The 15113-nt window shown below is 38.0% G+C and overlaps 1 protein-coding gene and 1 non-coding gene across 2 annotated transcripts in view; both read left to right on the top strand.

The window, feature by feature from the left end:
* Nucleotides 1-531: 531 nt before the first annotated feature.
* Nucleotides 532-693, top strand: LOC134733393 (U1 spliceosomal RNA). The gene has a single exon (XR_010116838.1). It is a non-coding gene; the product is annotated as a U1 spliceosomal RNA (small nuclear RNA).
* A 1946-nt stretch (nt 694-2639) lies between these two features.
* The window catches only part of FGF12 (fibroblast growth factor 12), a 603658-nt gene continuing 591184 nt past the window's right edge, over nt 2640-15113 (top strand). The window contains exons 1-2 of the mRNA XM_063621980.1: nt 2640-2767; nt 2959-3101. Coding sequence (XP_063478050.1) covers nt 3089-3101 — 13 coding nt within the window. The 5' untranslated portion in view covers nt 2640-2767; nt 2959-3088. The remainder of the gene's footprint in view (nt 2768-2958; nt 3102-15113) is intronic.

Genomic DNA, 15113 nt, shown 5'->3' with positions numbered 1-15113 from the left:
CATATAGCTTATTTAATGAATAAAGATAATATTTATTAAACATTTAGAATCCTTATAGTGCCTGGCACACAGTAAGCTGTGAGCAATGTTAGGTCAATATTATCATCATGTTGTTATCACGGTGATTGTAGTTAATGTCCCATAGTAAAGTACACAGAAACATGTATGCTAAATGTTATTAATTCAGGAAACTTTGTTATTGTTCAGGACACTCTAGACTACACTGAAGACAAAGGAGGCCATTTAAAAAATAAGAGTGGGAAAAGGAACAAGACATATACATAAATCATTCGGATACAGAATAAAAAATAGTGATGGAAGAGAAGTAAATCATCAGTTTTGGAATCATTAGTGAGCGGATCATCAGTGTTCTTGGTAGAGAATATTTTCAGACTAAGAGCATCAGGGAAGACTGTAAGAAGGAGATGGATCTAGAGGAAAATATAAGATTTGAATTTGTAGATACTTGTGGTAGGTAGTAGTTTGATGAGGTCAAGATATTCCAGCAATGACTATGTAAGCAAAGGTAAGAAAAGTCTTGACAGAGGAGCTATCATGATCAAGAAGGTGGTTTTCCCAGTCAAGCCTTATCCATTGCACTCCAGATGTGCTGACCCCTGCAATTTCCCCACATGTGGGAAACTAGACTGCATAATTTGTGGTAGTGGGGGTCTGTGATCCCACTTTCCCCTGGTTTAAAAAAAAGGAAAATCTTGAGGTTTGTTTAGGATAATAGCAATTGTTGTCTAGAAGGTAAGCTTGGAGAAGAATGGAAAGATCTTGAATGTCAGACCACAAATTTTGCATTAAATTTGATTTGCTTTCTATTTAATAAAGCAGCTGGGTTCTTAAAATTATGAATAAAAATAATGATAATTTGTGAACTAGAAGGTTCTCCCTGTTCTTATTCACTGTAGATAATGGGAAGGCAGCTATATGAAAAATCGTTCTGGACTAGATGGCTTGCCTCTGCCTTTGAGGTATGACACTTAAGTTCTGAGCCCAGATCTGGTTCACCATGTGACTCTTATCAAGTGCCACTCCTCCCCTGCCTTTAGTTTCTCCATCTGTAAAAAAATAAATATGAAGAGTACATAGAGATGCATTCTAAAGATATCTCCTATTCTAAAACTTTTGAGAAGGAATGAACATGTAACGGAGTGCAGTATTAAGAGCAGAAATTATTTATCTCAGTGAAATAGGCTATTGTTCTTAAGAAGCAACACTACTCCCACCCTTAGCCTACTTCCTAAGCCTATCCAACATTGAAAAGAAATCCTGAGTTTTGTGATTCTTCCAAACATGTACTTTGGCATACAATTGGAGAACCTAAAAATTAGTAGGCCCTAGGTTGTGGCCTCTGCAATCCGATACTCCTAAATGCTGAATGGATCCAGGCATTGCTGACCCACAGCATTAGTTCATTAGTGGGAGTCCTCCACTAATAATGTCCATGTCTGGCTGAACCATCCATGGTTAATATCTGTAATCATGGCCCTAAGGCATTGGAAAAATCAAAGGATGCCCTCTGAATCACCAGAAAAAGATTAAATTAGATATAACTCCAGGTTTCTTGTTGGGAGTACATTTTATTATATTTCAATGTTTTGAAAATTGGGACTAGAAGCCTACTGTGGAGGGATCTTTTGTGAACTAGAGTATGTGACTAATCTGCCCATCTCCTTCCTTAACCATTCCAGATAACAGAGTTTTCTGGACTTCTGGAGAATAAGATTATTATTCTCAAGGAGAGATGATCACCTCAGGAAAATCTGGACTGTTGAAAAGAAAGGTAGTAAAAACAGCACAATTTTTCCTGTTAAACATTTTGCATATAAACGAAATACAGTGTGGGCTTTAGAAATATTTTGATATGAAAGTAGCACTTCAAGAGATTTTTGGTTTTGCATCTTCCTCTAGAGCTCTGTACGAGAAAAATACTCTATCCCTGCAACTTCACAAAAATGATTAGGTATTGCGTTTGGAAGTACTTATTATCAACAAGGCGCCTCCCCACCTTTGGGGACTTCTTGCAGGTTGTTGGAAAAAAGCTAAAAAGAGCACCTCAAAATATCCTCAGTGGCTTTTTTGAAGAACTTTAGAAGCCTTGGAGCCTGCTCATGGAACAGTTTCGAGGTGGAGGCAGGCAGGAAAACACTGAGTTTGAGTAACAAAGAAGCGAGAGAATATTAACCTTTGACAGCTCCATAACTACTCTCACCCCACTCTCGAAAAACAAAACAAAACACATACAGGAATATAACAAGCAATGTGAAGTCAGTGGGGAGAGGAGAGGGAAGCAGACAGTTGGAAAGTTACTGCAGCAAGTAGAAAGAGAACCCAAATTGTGAACATTAAAAACGATTCGTAAATCTCTCCTCTCTGCCTTCTGAATAAAACCATACCCTGCCTGGAGACACTAGCCTCCTCTAGACTTCAGCAATTCGTCCTGATGCACGCAGTACCAGTCCAATCCATTTTCTAGTTTGCAGAGGAAAATCCGGTCCGGCGTTTATTTTTAGCAGCGCTTCCCTGTGACCGAATGCTACAGCTCCTCAGCTGGGATAACTGAGGACCGTATTGGGGAGCGAGGCGAAGGGGGCGGGGGAGCGGGAGGCGGTGAAAGGGGCGGGGGGACGCCCTGCGCATGCGTGCCAGCGCCCATGCAAATCTGCTGTATATCCAGAGAGCAAAGTGGGATGATCTGTCACTACACCTGCAGCACCACGCTCGGAGGACAGCTCTTGCCTGCAGCTTCCAGACCCAGGTAAAAAAAAAAAAAAAAAAAAAAAAAAAAAAAAAAAAAAAAAAAAAAAATCTGAGCGGGCACTGTGCATGCATTTTTCAATATCAGATGCGCGTCGCAACGTATCCCCTGTAGAGGCAATCTGCTGCTGCTCCTAAGTGTCCTTTGGTGGCTGATTGCAGCTTCAAGGTTTAAGAAATCCCATCTTTCAGGAAGCCTGAAGGGAAGGAAGGAAGTACGGGCGAAATCATCAGATTGGCTTCCCAGATTTGGGAATCTGAAGCGGGCCCACATCTTCCGGCCAACTTCCATTGAACTTCCCAGCACTCGAAAGGGACCCAAATGGAGAGCAAAGGTATGTGGTTGTCCCTATCGGGGGACTTCCCGCTGCATGTGCGTGTGACCAAGGCAATCCTCGGCGAGGGGACTGCAGTGCTTGGGGAGTGAGCATCATACTAGGTCGACAGAGGAGGAGATGCTATGTCCATTGCAGCACTGGGGAAGTGTGGCAGGAAGGCGACTTCTTTTTAACTCCCACAGCTTGGAAGACAGTGTTTAATACTCCATCAGTTGCGTAGTGAAGTGTGATGAGTTTTTTGGGGGGAGGTGGGGGGAGTCCCCCCAAAATGGAGGAGGAGGAGGTATGTGTTGGTAAAGCAATATCTTTTCTGTATAATGGATGGACTCAAATAAATCTATTTCATTTGCTTTAGAATTGCTGACAGGCACGTTTGTATCTGATATCCAATAATGCATTGCTAAAAAAAAAAAAATGTTTGAATTTCACCACCCCCACCTCATGAAGATGGTATTTCTGGGTGTGTATGACCACATCCTACTGCATTTTGAATACATATCAGCAGAGAAATTGGGTCTATTTGGAACAGCATGCGTTAGAACTGACCTCTAAGAAGAACAGTGTATGGGAGTACTGCTTGGCTTCCAAGCATAAGGCATTTACTAGTTCTGGACATGTACATATTAATGTTCTCCTCATAAGCAAATCGGCATAATGTATGCATACCAACTGATAAATGAACTGTAAAAATCAACTTCTGAATGGCATATCGAACACACATAAACACAACGACTATTCTAATCACAAGATTAGATATCTTTTGGATTTAACCCCATCTATGCAGGTCTGTTTCTCCTTCTCCTTAAAACGCCCACCAGGTGGTGAGAGGCTTGAGTGATATGGTGGTCAGATATCCAAGAGGCACACTGGATGTATTTAATTCTGGCGAAATCAGAAGAAATGATGTCAACTTTTATGAAACTATATTCATTACCCAGAACTCGGGAAGCTATATTTGAAACAAGATTTTATTTTTAAACCAGGAATGTCAGTCACTGTGGTAATGTACTTAGGATCAGGGAATGGTGGTGAGTTACCTATTTCTGGGCTGATTAATGAAACTGGAGTGTTGAATGATAGCAGTTCTATGTTCAATAGAATATTTTAAGTATTTAATTGGTAGATTTAAAGTATTTGAACCTAGGCAAGCATTTATAGTATAAAAAGAGCTGAATCAACATGGATTAAGACTAGCTGGCAATTTTCAGTTGAGGCAGATTATTCTTAGGATACATTGATGGGCATCTCCATGTCTGACAATGATGTACACATATGAGAGAATCCATGTCTATAAATATACTTGAGGCATATATTATTAACTCTATTATACTCCATTTTAAAATAAAAAGCCAGTCCTTAACACATAAAGGTTTGTAATATTCTAGTTGACTAAGTATTTCTGGGACATAAGGTTAACAACAGAAAAAGAGTATCATTTTACTATGAAACAGTTTTTCTTGCTTAGATGACACCTGGTATTTGGTCACTAAATTTAGTTATTTGACAAAGGTTCTTGGTAACAGTTTTGCCTCCAATGTATATACTAATTCCTGTTCAATCATAAAAAGAGGCTATATCTCTCGGCAGTAATCTTTTATTTTCCCTCATTGCCCATAAAACATGCTACGTGTCACTTAGTGTTCCAGGTGGTTTAATGATCAGATTGCAAACAGTAGAGTTCTAGCCGTTCTTTCAGTCTTTTGAGTTCAGAAAGGAGAAAGAATCTCAGAAACATATCCGAAAAGAATCAGTTCAGAAGTTCTGTGTCAATCCAGACAGCAATGATATAGTGAATCACAGCACTGATCCAAAGGGAATGAAGACTTTTGCTGTAGGCCAACATTGTGGTCATTTTGCAGAGTTCCCATAATTGCCTCTGAAAAAAAATATGGTGAAAGTCTTTATGCATGTTAGTTCCTGGACTTTCTTAATGAAGCTGTGTTAGCTGCTTGGCAATCAGATTAAGAATGGCTAATTACTTACACATTGGCCTCACTTTCTCACATTTGATGCAAATGGCACAGCTAACGATGGTAGCTAACTTGAAATTTTTATTCCAGCTAAAAAGAGTGTATTAAGAGAAATGTGTATTGGTGCAATACTCTAATTGGTGCATCTTTCACGTTTTAGGCTGCCGTGTACAAACTTCTTCCCCTAACAGATTCAAATCTAATTCTAGGAAGACATTCTCAAATGTATGTGTATATAATACTGTTCTATTAGAAACTCTTTAAAGGTAGAGTCATATTGCATGACTCAGTTGAGGGTTCAAGAGTTCTCTATCCCATACCCCGATCTAATGGCCCATTTAATCTTGAATCCCATCGCCAACACTTGACAACCTTCACATTACCTCCAGCATTTGACAACCTTTCTTAGAGCATTTGTCCAGTGTCCAGAAGGTTGAACTTCAGCTATTTACAAATAAGATCAATTTATTTTTGCTTCCTTATTTACAACTTTGCATCACTCCCTGTCATACAGGGTAAAGAAGAGAGGAAAATAAATCAATTGACCTGAGGTTCAATTCATGATCTAATTTCAGCGATTTTTGTGCACCATGTATTTAACATTGTCTCAAAGATTTGGGTTGGTACACAGTCCGAGCAGCTCTGACGGAATTTGTGCCTTGCATATCTTAAGGGCTTGAGATTCTTAAATGAGTTAAAATGTTTAGTATTTAGACGAGTGGTTCACAAAGTTTGCTGCACACTGGAATCACCTGACATACTTTCTGAACATACTCATCCAGGGAGGGCACCCCATACCAATGAAATTAGAATGTTGGGGTGGAAGAAAAAAGCATATATGTTTCCTTTAGAGGTCCCTACGTACAGCAGTGTTTGGAAACCACTGATTTAGACTCTTGATAGTCAAAATGTGGTTTGCAGACAAATTTTTTAGAACTGCAGAATCTCCATATTTACTCCAGGTCTATTGAGTCAGAATTAGAATTTTAACAAATTACCTAGGTAATTTGTATGCACATTAATGTTTGAGAAGCATGATTTAGAGTGAGGAAACAGGCTTTTTCCTTCCTTTCCTCCTTCCTTCCTTCCTTCCTTCCTTCCTTCCTTCCTTCCCTCTTCCCTCCCTCCCTTTTCCCTTCCTCCCTTTCTTCCTTCCCCCTCCCTCCCTTCCTCTCCTCCCCTCCCTTCCTCTCCCCCCTCCCCTCTTTTCTCCTCTCCTTTTCTATCTCTCCTCTCCTCTCCTCCCCTGCCCTCCTTTCCTCTTCCCTCCTTTCTCCCCTATTCTCCCCTCCCCTTTCCTCTCTCTCTCACACACACACACACACTCTCACCTCCCACTAACCCCCACCTATATCACATTTTTCTTTGTCTAGGTAGATTTCCAGCCTCAAGCTGGCATATTACCTATAGAAACACCTGTAGAGCTTTTCAAATGTAAAGATACTTAGGCCATACCCCTAATAATGTGGGTTTAATTGGTTCTGGGGTGGGATCTGGGCATAAGTATTTTTAAATGGCTCCCAGGTGATGCTAATGGATGGCCAGAGTTAACCACTGATGTAGGGCATTACTACTGGTGGTCCACAGACCAGCAGCATTTGCATCACCTGGGAACTTGTTAGAAATGCAGAATCTCAGTCCCTACTCCAGATCTACCAAATCGAATCTGGATTTCAGCAAAATCTAATGGTCATTTCTATGCACCTTAACATTTAAGAAGCACTGGTGTAGATCTCAGGGAACTGATTGTACCTGAGAATGAATGACACCACTCCAGGCACCTCAGTAAGGAAGATTTGATATTATCCGTCTAATCAATATGAAGGCTCATGGATATGTGATCATGTTCTAGGTCTTCTGGTTGTTTTTGGAAACAACAAAAATGAAATGAAAAAGAAACTGAGTGCCTCACAGTTAGATCAGAAAACAAACTTACTTTTAAATACCCTTGCTGCTCATCTTCCAATCACTTACCTTCAACCCCCAATTATCCTTAAATATTTATTCTCTATAGTCATTTTAAGCTCCTGACAAAGTCTGCTGTTAACTCATGGCGATGTGATGATATTTGACTACTTAAATCAAGGCACTTCTAAACAGAGTGAATATAGCTTTATCGTTTTCTATTGTCATACCTCTCTGTTCAACCTTTTTGAGATTCCTATGACCTAAGTACTTGTTTGTCCCTCACATACTGCATTTCTTACAATCAACATTGTAATTTTTGTGCTTTTTATTTAAACAAATATTTATTGAGCATCTGATATGTACCCAATGTGCCTATTTCTGAGAATGTGAAAGAAAACTAAGATGCAATCTCTGAACTTGACAATTTCACTCTTCTATCTTCACTAATATATTAACCTTCTCGTGGGCAAAATCTGAGCCTTTAACATTCCAGCAACCACCTAGGTGTCTATCTCAGGTAGAATATTTTAGTTTGCGTAGTAGGGACTCAGGTTGTATGCGTTGGATAGCCTTAATTAGTTTTTTAGGCCAACTTCATGGATCCAGAAGATTGTAAGTTGGGAGAAGTGTGGGAAACTTAGCTACCAGGAGGGCTCCCAGAAACATCAGTGTGATTCCAGAACATGGAAGGGAGTAACTTGACCCACTCTCTCAAGAGAGACCTGCACATGTATTCCCAAGGAAGATTCAATTCTCTGTTCTAGATTTCATACCAGCCATCAGAGTTCAGTCAGGGCCATGAACCAACACACTTAAGGTATAGATAGAACAGTCATTTCTCTGCAGTGGAGAAAGGAAATGTCTATGCAGTCATTAGTATATCAGAACTGGAAAGTGATTTTAAGAAGAGCTATTTTGTGGTTAAACAATAACAACAACAATAATGAAAGACTGAGCCAGTATAGTGAGATAAGTAAAATATAATTCAGTAAAATCATGATGTGTAGTCACTGAGCGTAGGAAATACAGTTTCTTACTCCACCTCTCATGGTGTAAATTTGGACAAATCTTTTCCTCTTTGGGTCTCAAGATTCTTAAATATTAAAGGGGGTCCAGTTCATTTAATTTAAAATACTGAGTTGCCACATTGTTCCAGGCACATTATTAAATGCGGGGGACAGATGTATAAATAGTTTATTGACTTGCCCTCTAAAAGCTTACAATGTAGGGATATATGAACAGGATCAAGAGCTGTTGATTTCTAACATTTTGTGTGTCTTCTCCATTCATCTTTCAGAGTTCTGGTAGGTTATCTGGGAGGCTAGAATATAAAGTCTTACAGTGATTAATGAGCTCCAAAGAGGCACTTAACATTCCACAGCAATAATTCCTGCCTTTTCTTTCCCCTTTGGTTTATTTAAACAAAATTATTGTGTGGGAGGACATTTAAACTCAAGCTATGTATCTACTATAAAAGCTATTCCGCCTAACTAGCTACCTGCCTAACCTGTTTCTTGCCTTAGGTTATTATGAGGTTTGTTAGCCTCAGTAATAGGTCTGGGGGAGGTCAAGCTACTTGCCATTCCCTTATCCTTTTTCTTTTATGCTTTTAAGTTTTTGAAATACCAACCTTGTTAGGTATGGTGTTTTGTGCTACTGAGTGACCAAGAATGGTTTATTGCATCTGTTAATATTGGGTTTCCTGATTTGTCACATATTTACACCCATAAATAACGTTCGTGAAACACTTTGTACTTTTTCAAAAAGCTTTTAATGTATAAAATCTCCCTTAAAACCCTGTGATTGGGCATTTTAACTTTATTTTATAGATAACAAAACAAAGGATCATAAAGACTAAATGACTTAGGCAACTCATCTTACCTCTGTTTCTCTGCAAAATAAGAATTCTTATACCCATCTCAAGTGCCATACCATAATATCATGATTATGAAATAAAACTCATGCTAATAAAGTATTTAGAACACTTTAGAATTATAATCTGACTTTCATCATTTTTAGCTGTGTCTCTCTTTACACTAGACTGCGAGATCCTGGATGGTAGAAATTGCTCCTCTGCCATTTTTGTAGTTTTAGCAGCAAGTATACTGCATAGACACTCGATAAATCATCTTCATTAACTCCCACAAAAACTTCAATTTACCAAAAGGGATTTCTTTTGTGCTTATTCTACAGTTTTAATAGTAACTTCTCCAACACCTGAATTTGTCTCTATTTTGCTAGGACTTACTTTTGAGGCAGTTATATAACATCTTATGGGTTTGGGGATGGAGATTTATTGAGTCAAGTATTACACCTTGGATGGGTTTAAAACATAAACTGTGTAAATTCTGGCCACTAACAATGGTCTCAATCAGGGGTACCTCTCAGAACCACTGGACATCCTGTAATACCTGCAACTCAGATATTTAAGAAGCACTCAGGTGATGATGTATGTCCCTAATTATGAATCCACAGATAAGTTCCAAGATGGTTACTAGGAAACTATAACACATACATGTGTTCTTTGTCAAGAGCACTATAGGACTCCTACTGCCTGGGCCTTCTCTTTTATTATCACCCTCTTTAGTGTTAAGAGAGTTGTGTGTAGAAGAGAGATTTCATTTCTGTCCTACAGACTTGGGATTGAAAATAGATATGCAAAATAGATGGCAAGAGTTTGAGGCTAAGATGACATGCCATTTTCCCCAGCATCTTCTTCCTCATCTCCTTATTAGTATCCTTGCATGCAGAGCATGGTAGGATTTTTTTAGGATCTATGTCAATAGTTCTAATTTTAGCTTTCTCATCTCTCCAGTTACTTTTTGAAATAGTCCCTGTCTCTTTGTCTTTGGAATGTGAGACTCCCACCCAGGGAGGCCGTGGTATTTAACTGCTGCAATGCCGCTGATGGCACCTAGGCAGAAGTCCCCCCAAAGGACACCTGTTGCCCCTTCACAGATCTTTTCTTTTTTCTTTAGCGCATACTCTGCCTGGCTTTTTACCTGAAACAAGCCCCATTACTAATGATTGAAAAAGCACACATAATTGAAAATGTGACTTTAAACTACGTGAAAGAAGTAAAGGGAAGCTGCCATTCTGTGGTTAGGTTTTTGTTTCTTTTTTGTTTGTGGATTGGCCATTAGCCTGAGAAGCAGCCCAAAGGGACTAGACTGCAGAAAAAGAATCCAGAAACTTTCAGAGGCCGTTCAGAAGATAACTAAATGCACCAAAGATTCCTTTAACAAGCAGGCAGGAAGAGGCAGCAATGCCAATCTCTCCCTATCTCATTCACTGCTACAATTATCACCCACGTGAAAACAATCAGGTTTTCCTCGAATCCTCCAGTACTGATAGCACTGTAACAGATTGAACAAACCTCAACACAGGTAATTTGGGAAATTTCTTTTCAGATACTTGGAAACTGAAAAATCTAGATATGCTTCCTGCTTCAAAATGTGTTGGGTTGTTTTTCTTTCTTTCCTTTTTTTTTTTTTTTTTGGCCCTTAGTCTCTTTCACATATTATAATACATTGGGGTTACTCTACAAACAAGACTATTATATAAGATTTATTATATGATCATTCTAGTTGTTTAAATCTGGAAAATTTAAAATTAGACTATTTACACATTTTATCTAAAGCCTTTTCCTTCATTTCAAAATATTTTCGACATTTCTAGCACTATTTAAAATTGAATTTGGTTTACTTCTTTCTTTCTTCTGGGATTTAAAAGAGAAATATTTGCTATGTATCAAGATAAAGGTTTCCACGTAAATCACTCTTTATTTGCAAGCCTACAAATAATTTAACATGAGATGAAATGAGTTCTTTTTTACTATGGGCTTTCATTGGCATCAGCATAAAAAACAAACGATTATGCAAATATTGCAAGATCCTCAATAACAGTAACATAAACGTGAGGGAAATAACTAAAGCAATAGCACAGACCAATCAGTTCCAGTCTTTTAAAATAAGACCATTGGTTGATTGATTCAAAAAGCCGTATTTCCTTAGAATCTGCTATTTGTTAGCTGTTCTAAGGCTGAGCTTTTCTAACTGTAGTATGCACACTGGTGGGATTATGACATTGTATACTCTGGTGATAGACTGAGGCATAAAATACACATGGTGCATGTCCCGATGACATAGAACTAATATTCTAATGTATTAATCTAACAGACTACTTAGATTATTCTAATCTAATCTATTAAATGCTAGAAGATCTGGGATCAGGTTCTGGTTCCTCTATTTATTCCACGGATGAACCTCAATGTACTAAACCTCTCTCTTTCTTTTTTTTTTTTTTTTAACTCGGTTTGCCCATTATTGATTTGTATTTTCTTGTTACAAGGAAATTGTTATTTTAAGCTTGTTTGTATTCTTTCTTGATCCTCTTTAGGCTTAACTTCTATAGAAAATAAACAGGATGCTCATAATTACCATATCAAATTTTAAGGACTCAGTTTGGATTTGAGCTAGCTTTTTAATGCTGTGAATTGTGCAACTGAAGTTGTTGGATTTATAACTTTATTGAGCAATTAATTTGATTCTGAGTGAGAAAGCACTAAGAGGAAAAAACTGCTACTTGGCTAAAGTTTGTATATGGCATGATTGTGACCACATAGGTCACAGGTATATGTCTAAATTGATGGATGGCTGCAGTGACCCTGTGGAAAAGACCCTGTCTTGGGAATCCAGAGACCTGGATTTGAATCCTAATTCCCACCCCATCTTCAGTTTGAGCTGGTGGCTTTCTTCTCTGGCCTTGTTCTCCATCTGCAAAACAAGAGTGGATTAGAGGCAAGATTCTTTTCACTTCTGGGATTTAAAGAACCAGCATTTGTGAAGGGTGTATATAGGAACTACAGTGGATACATTCTGTTTAAAGATTTATGATCAGCTGCTTGTTCTCTCCTATCTCTTTTGGCGAACTTGATGGCATTTTTGCTTAGCAGATTGTACATTATGTTTTTATAACGTCTTTTCTTCACCCTCGTATGTGTCCTCTTTACAATTAAGATGAGTTTATTTATACAACAGTCATATGTGAAGTTGATTTGGTGGATATGGTTTTCTTCAATCTGCCAGCCCTAACCAGCACCTTCTTGCTAAAAAAAAAAAAAAAAAAAGAAAGAAAGACTAACAGAATAATGACAAACAGTTTAGGGGCTGAGTGTTTTACTGACATTATTGATAGGAAGTTTGATTTTCTTTAGTTCTCAATCATTAGTAATATATTACTAAAAAACAATTGCACTCAATCCTTCATTGCCTTCAAACAATTTACAAACCAATAACTATGTCTTCCAATGTTTGATTGGCTACTGATCATTTTAGATAGAAGAAGCATTTTCTACTACCAGATGAAAGCTATCCAAGGTCTAAGGGTTTCATGGTTAATAAACTGAATTTCTTGATTATGCGAAGAATAAAAGAAAGGGAAAATCTAACAGCCATTAACATGTTTATGAACATGAGTTATAATCAGAGGTGTTTATGACATAATGGTGATTATAAAAATGGTACATGTGGATATATGCACTAATTATAATAATGTAAAATTTGGTCATTGACAAATAGTAGATTGTATTATGCAAAAAGTGACAATATTTGGATAATGATGATTGAATTATGAGTGGACTTTTATCCTTTTTCAAATATTTTATTACAGTTTTTTCTCCCATAAAGCAGATTTTTTTCTATGCTTTATGGGAAAAAAAATTGTAATAGGTGTTGGGCTCAGCTATAAACTTAAACAGATCCAGCTAAACTTAAAAAAGCTCTTTATTCTTCATGCTTTCATGCTTTATTCATGTCAAACATTGAAAGGACATTTGGAAAGAGAACTGAGTCTTTTGAAATAATGCTTATGCAGCTTTTACTATGTTTAGGCACTGTACTTTACATATATTCACTCACTTAAGCCTCATAAAACCCAATGAGGCAGGCACTATTGTCATCCCTATTTTAGGGATGAGAAAATTCAGGCATAGAGATGTTAAGTAATTTGCCCAGGTCACACAGCTAGTAAGTTGTAGACTGGTTTCAGAGTCTGTGAGCTTAACCACTACTTAACACCTAAGGCTTACTTTAGTGTAGTCTTATAAGCCAATCAACCTTCCTTTGTTACTGAAAAACTTGTCCCACTGTGTATGTACAGATTTTATTAACCTTCAGAATACCCAATCTCTGCAAGCTTAGTCTCACTCAAGCCCTGGGCCAATGAGATACAGACTTGAGGAATCACTGGGCCTTCCTGCCTGTTACCAGGTGGGTTCAAGAAAGAACACACTGCTCTTATGTGCCTTAAGTTGGCTTCCACCCCTAGGGGCTTAATCAAGCATCAGGTTGCAGCTTCTTTTTCTAACCCTCACATTGAGCTGCTTACCTGGGCAGCTCAGTGGTGTGGTAGACAGATCATAAGACTTGAAATCAAACACACAACCAACAACCTTTTAGTCTCTGTAACTTGCGTAAGATATATTTCTGTATCCTTGCTTCCTAATTTGTAAAATGACCCTCTTTCTAGGTTAATGAGACAAAAGAGGAAAATATATATAAAGAACCAAACTTAAAATTAGTACTCAATAATTACAGCTGCTACTGTTGTTATCCTTGTTGTTAGCATTTGACCCTTAGGCTTACTACTTCCTCTGCTTCTATATGGGGCTGGATTCTTTCCATAAAATCCTTAAGATTCCTCTTCATCTTGCCTAGTTTTATTTCACTCATTTTTATCTGTTTGGGACCATAGAATGCCATGCAGCTGTGGTATGCAGTTTAAGACAACGTAGTTAAGATATACTCGTTTTAAATTATGCAATAAAAACTGAATGGCAGTGACATCAATTGATTCCTATACTGATTTTTTAAATCCTAGTTTTACTATTTTGTTCCCATTATCTGGCTTACAGTGAAATCTAATTTCTTCAGAAGAAAGAACCTGACTATTTTAACAGGGATGTTGACGTCATTGGTTGGGTCCAGGAAACATTGCATTGTTTATGTCAGAAGAGTAAGGACAACTTTCTGACCAGTTTTCCAACTTAAGTGTGTACCAAAACACAGATCACTGGGCCCCGCCCCCAGGGTTTCTGATTCAGTGAACCCAGGGTGAGCCCGGGCTTTTGAGTTTACTTTTCTACAAGTTCCCAGAAGGTGTTGATGCTGCTAGTCTAGATCTTTGAGAAACCCTGGTGTAGACAATCTAGTCTAAGATTCTCTTGCACTTGGGAATTCAATCTGGAAATAGATGTGTATTTTGCTGGTTATTCAGAAATATCAGAATAAGGGATCAGGGATAGCATTCTCATAAGGGAATTCCATAGCTTAAAAGAGTCAGTGATATCACATATAGACAATTAGCCCAGCATTACCCACAACCACACTGGTTAATTAATTAATACAAGGATCCATGCTTGGACGTATCCATTTGTCTGTGCCATGCACATTGCTTGTTCCTGGGGCTAGACATGAAAAACCACGCAGTTACTGACCTCAAGAACACCTCACAAATTAGCTTTTGAAGATACGCATAAAGAGAAACCTAGGAAGAACTGACAGCTGGCAATGCATGTGAACATTTAGATTAAGTTTACCATCATATTGTCTGGGTGGATTGCTCTGGCTAGGTGTTATAGGCTAGGGACCAAGGACTAAGATAAGGTTTAAACTATCCCCTATTACACTAAATATCTAAATGTAATGTTTTGGGAATATAGAGAGGAATTCCACATCTACGAAGGAGTTGGCATTTGAACTCACTCTTGCAGAAGGGATAAAATGAAAACATTGGAAAATCATTCTAGGCTGATGAAATATTATATGCAAAGGTAGAGAGACATTGATATACATAGAGTAGCTAGGAAAAGATTAATGGATTGCTTAGTTCATCCATCCAGTGTCCATTTATTGTGCTGGACACTGTTTTAGGTGCTGAATATAGTACTGACACTCTTTCCTCATGAACCATGTAGGGTTGGGACAGGACACAGTAGATGATGAATCATATAAGAAAGGAAGAAAGGTTGGAAGCAAATCGTGGAAGCCTGTTACAAATTATGTAATGTAGGTGATGATTTCATTTACATTTCAAAAACATTGACTACTGTAATCATCTTTAAAAAATTAGA

This window comes from Symphalangus syndactylus, chromosome 17 (genome assembly GCF_028878055.3).
Source record: "Symphalangus syndactylus isolate Jambi chromosome 17, NHGRI_mSymSyn1-v2.1_pri, whole genome shotgun sequence".
Taxonomy (NCBI): domain Eukaryota; kingdom Metazoa; phylum Chordata; class Mammalia; order Primates; family Hylobatidae; genus Symphalangus; species Symphalangus syndactylus.
This window is presented reverse-complemented; position numbering and strand designations above follow the sequence as displayed.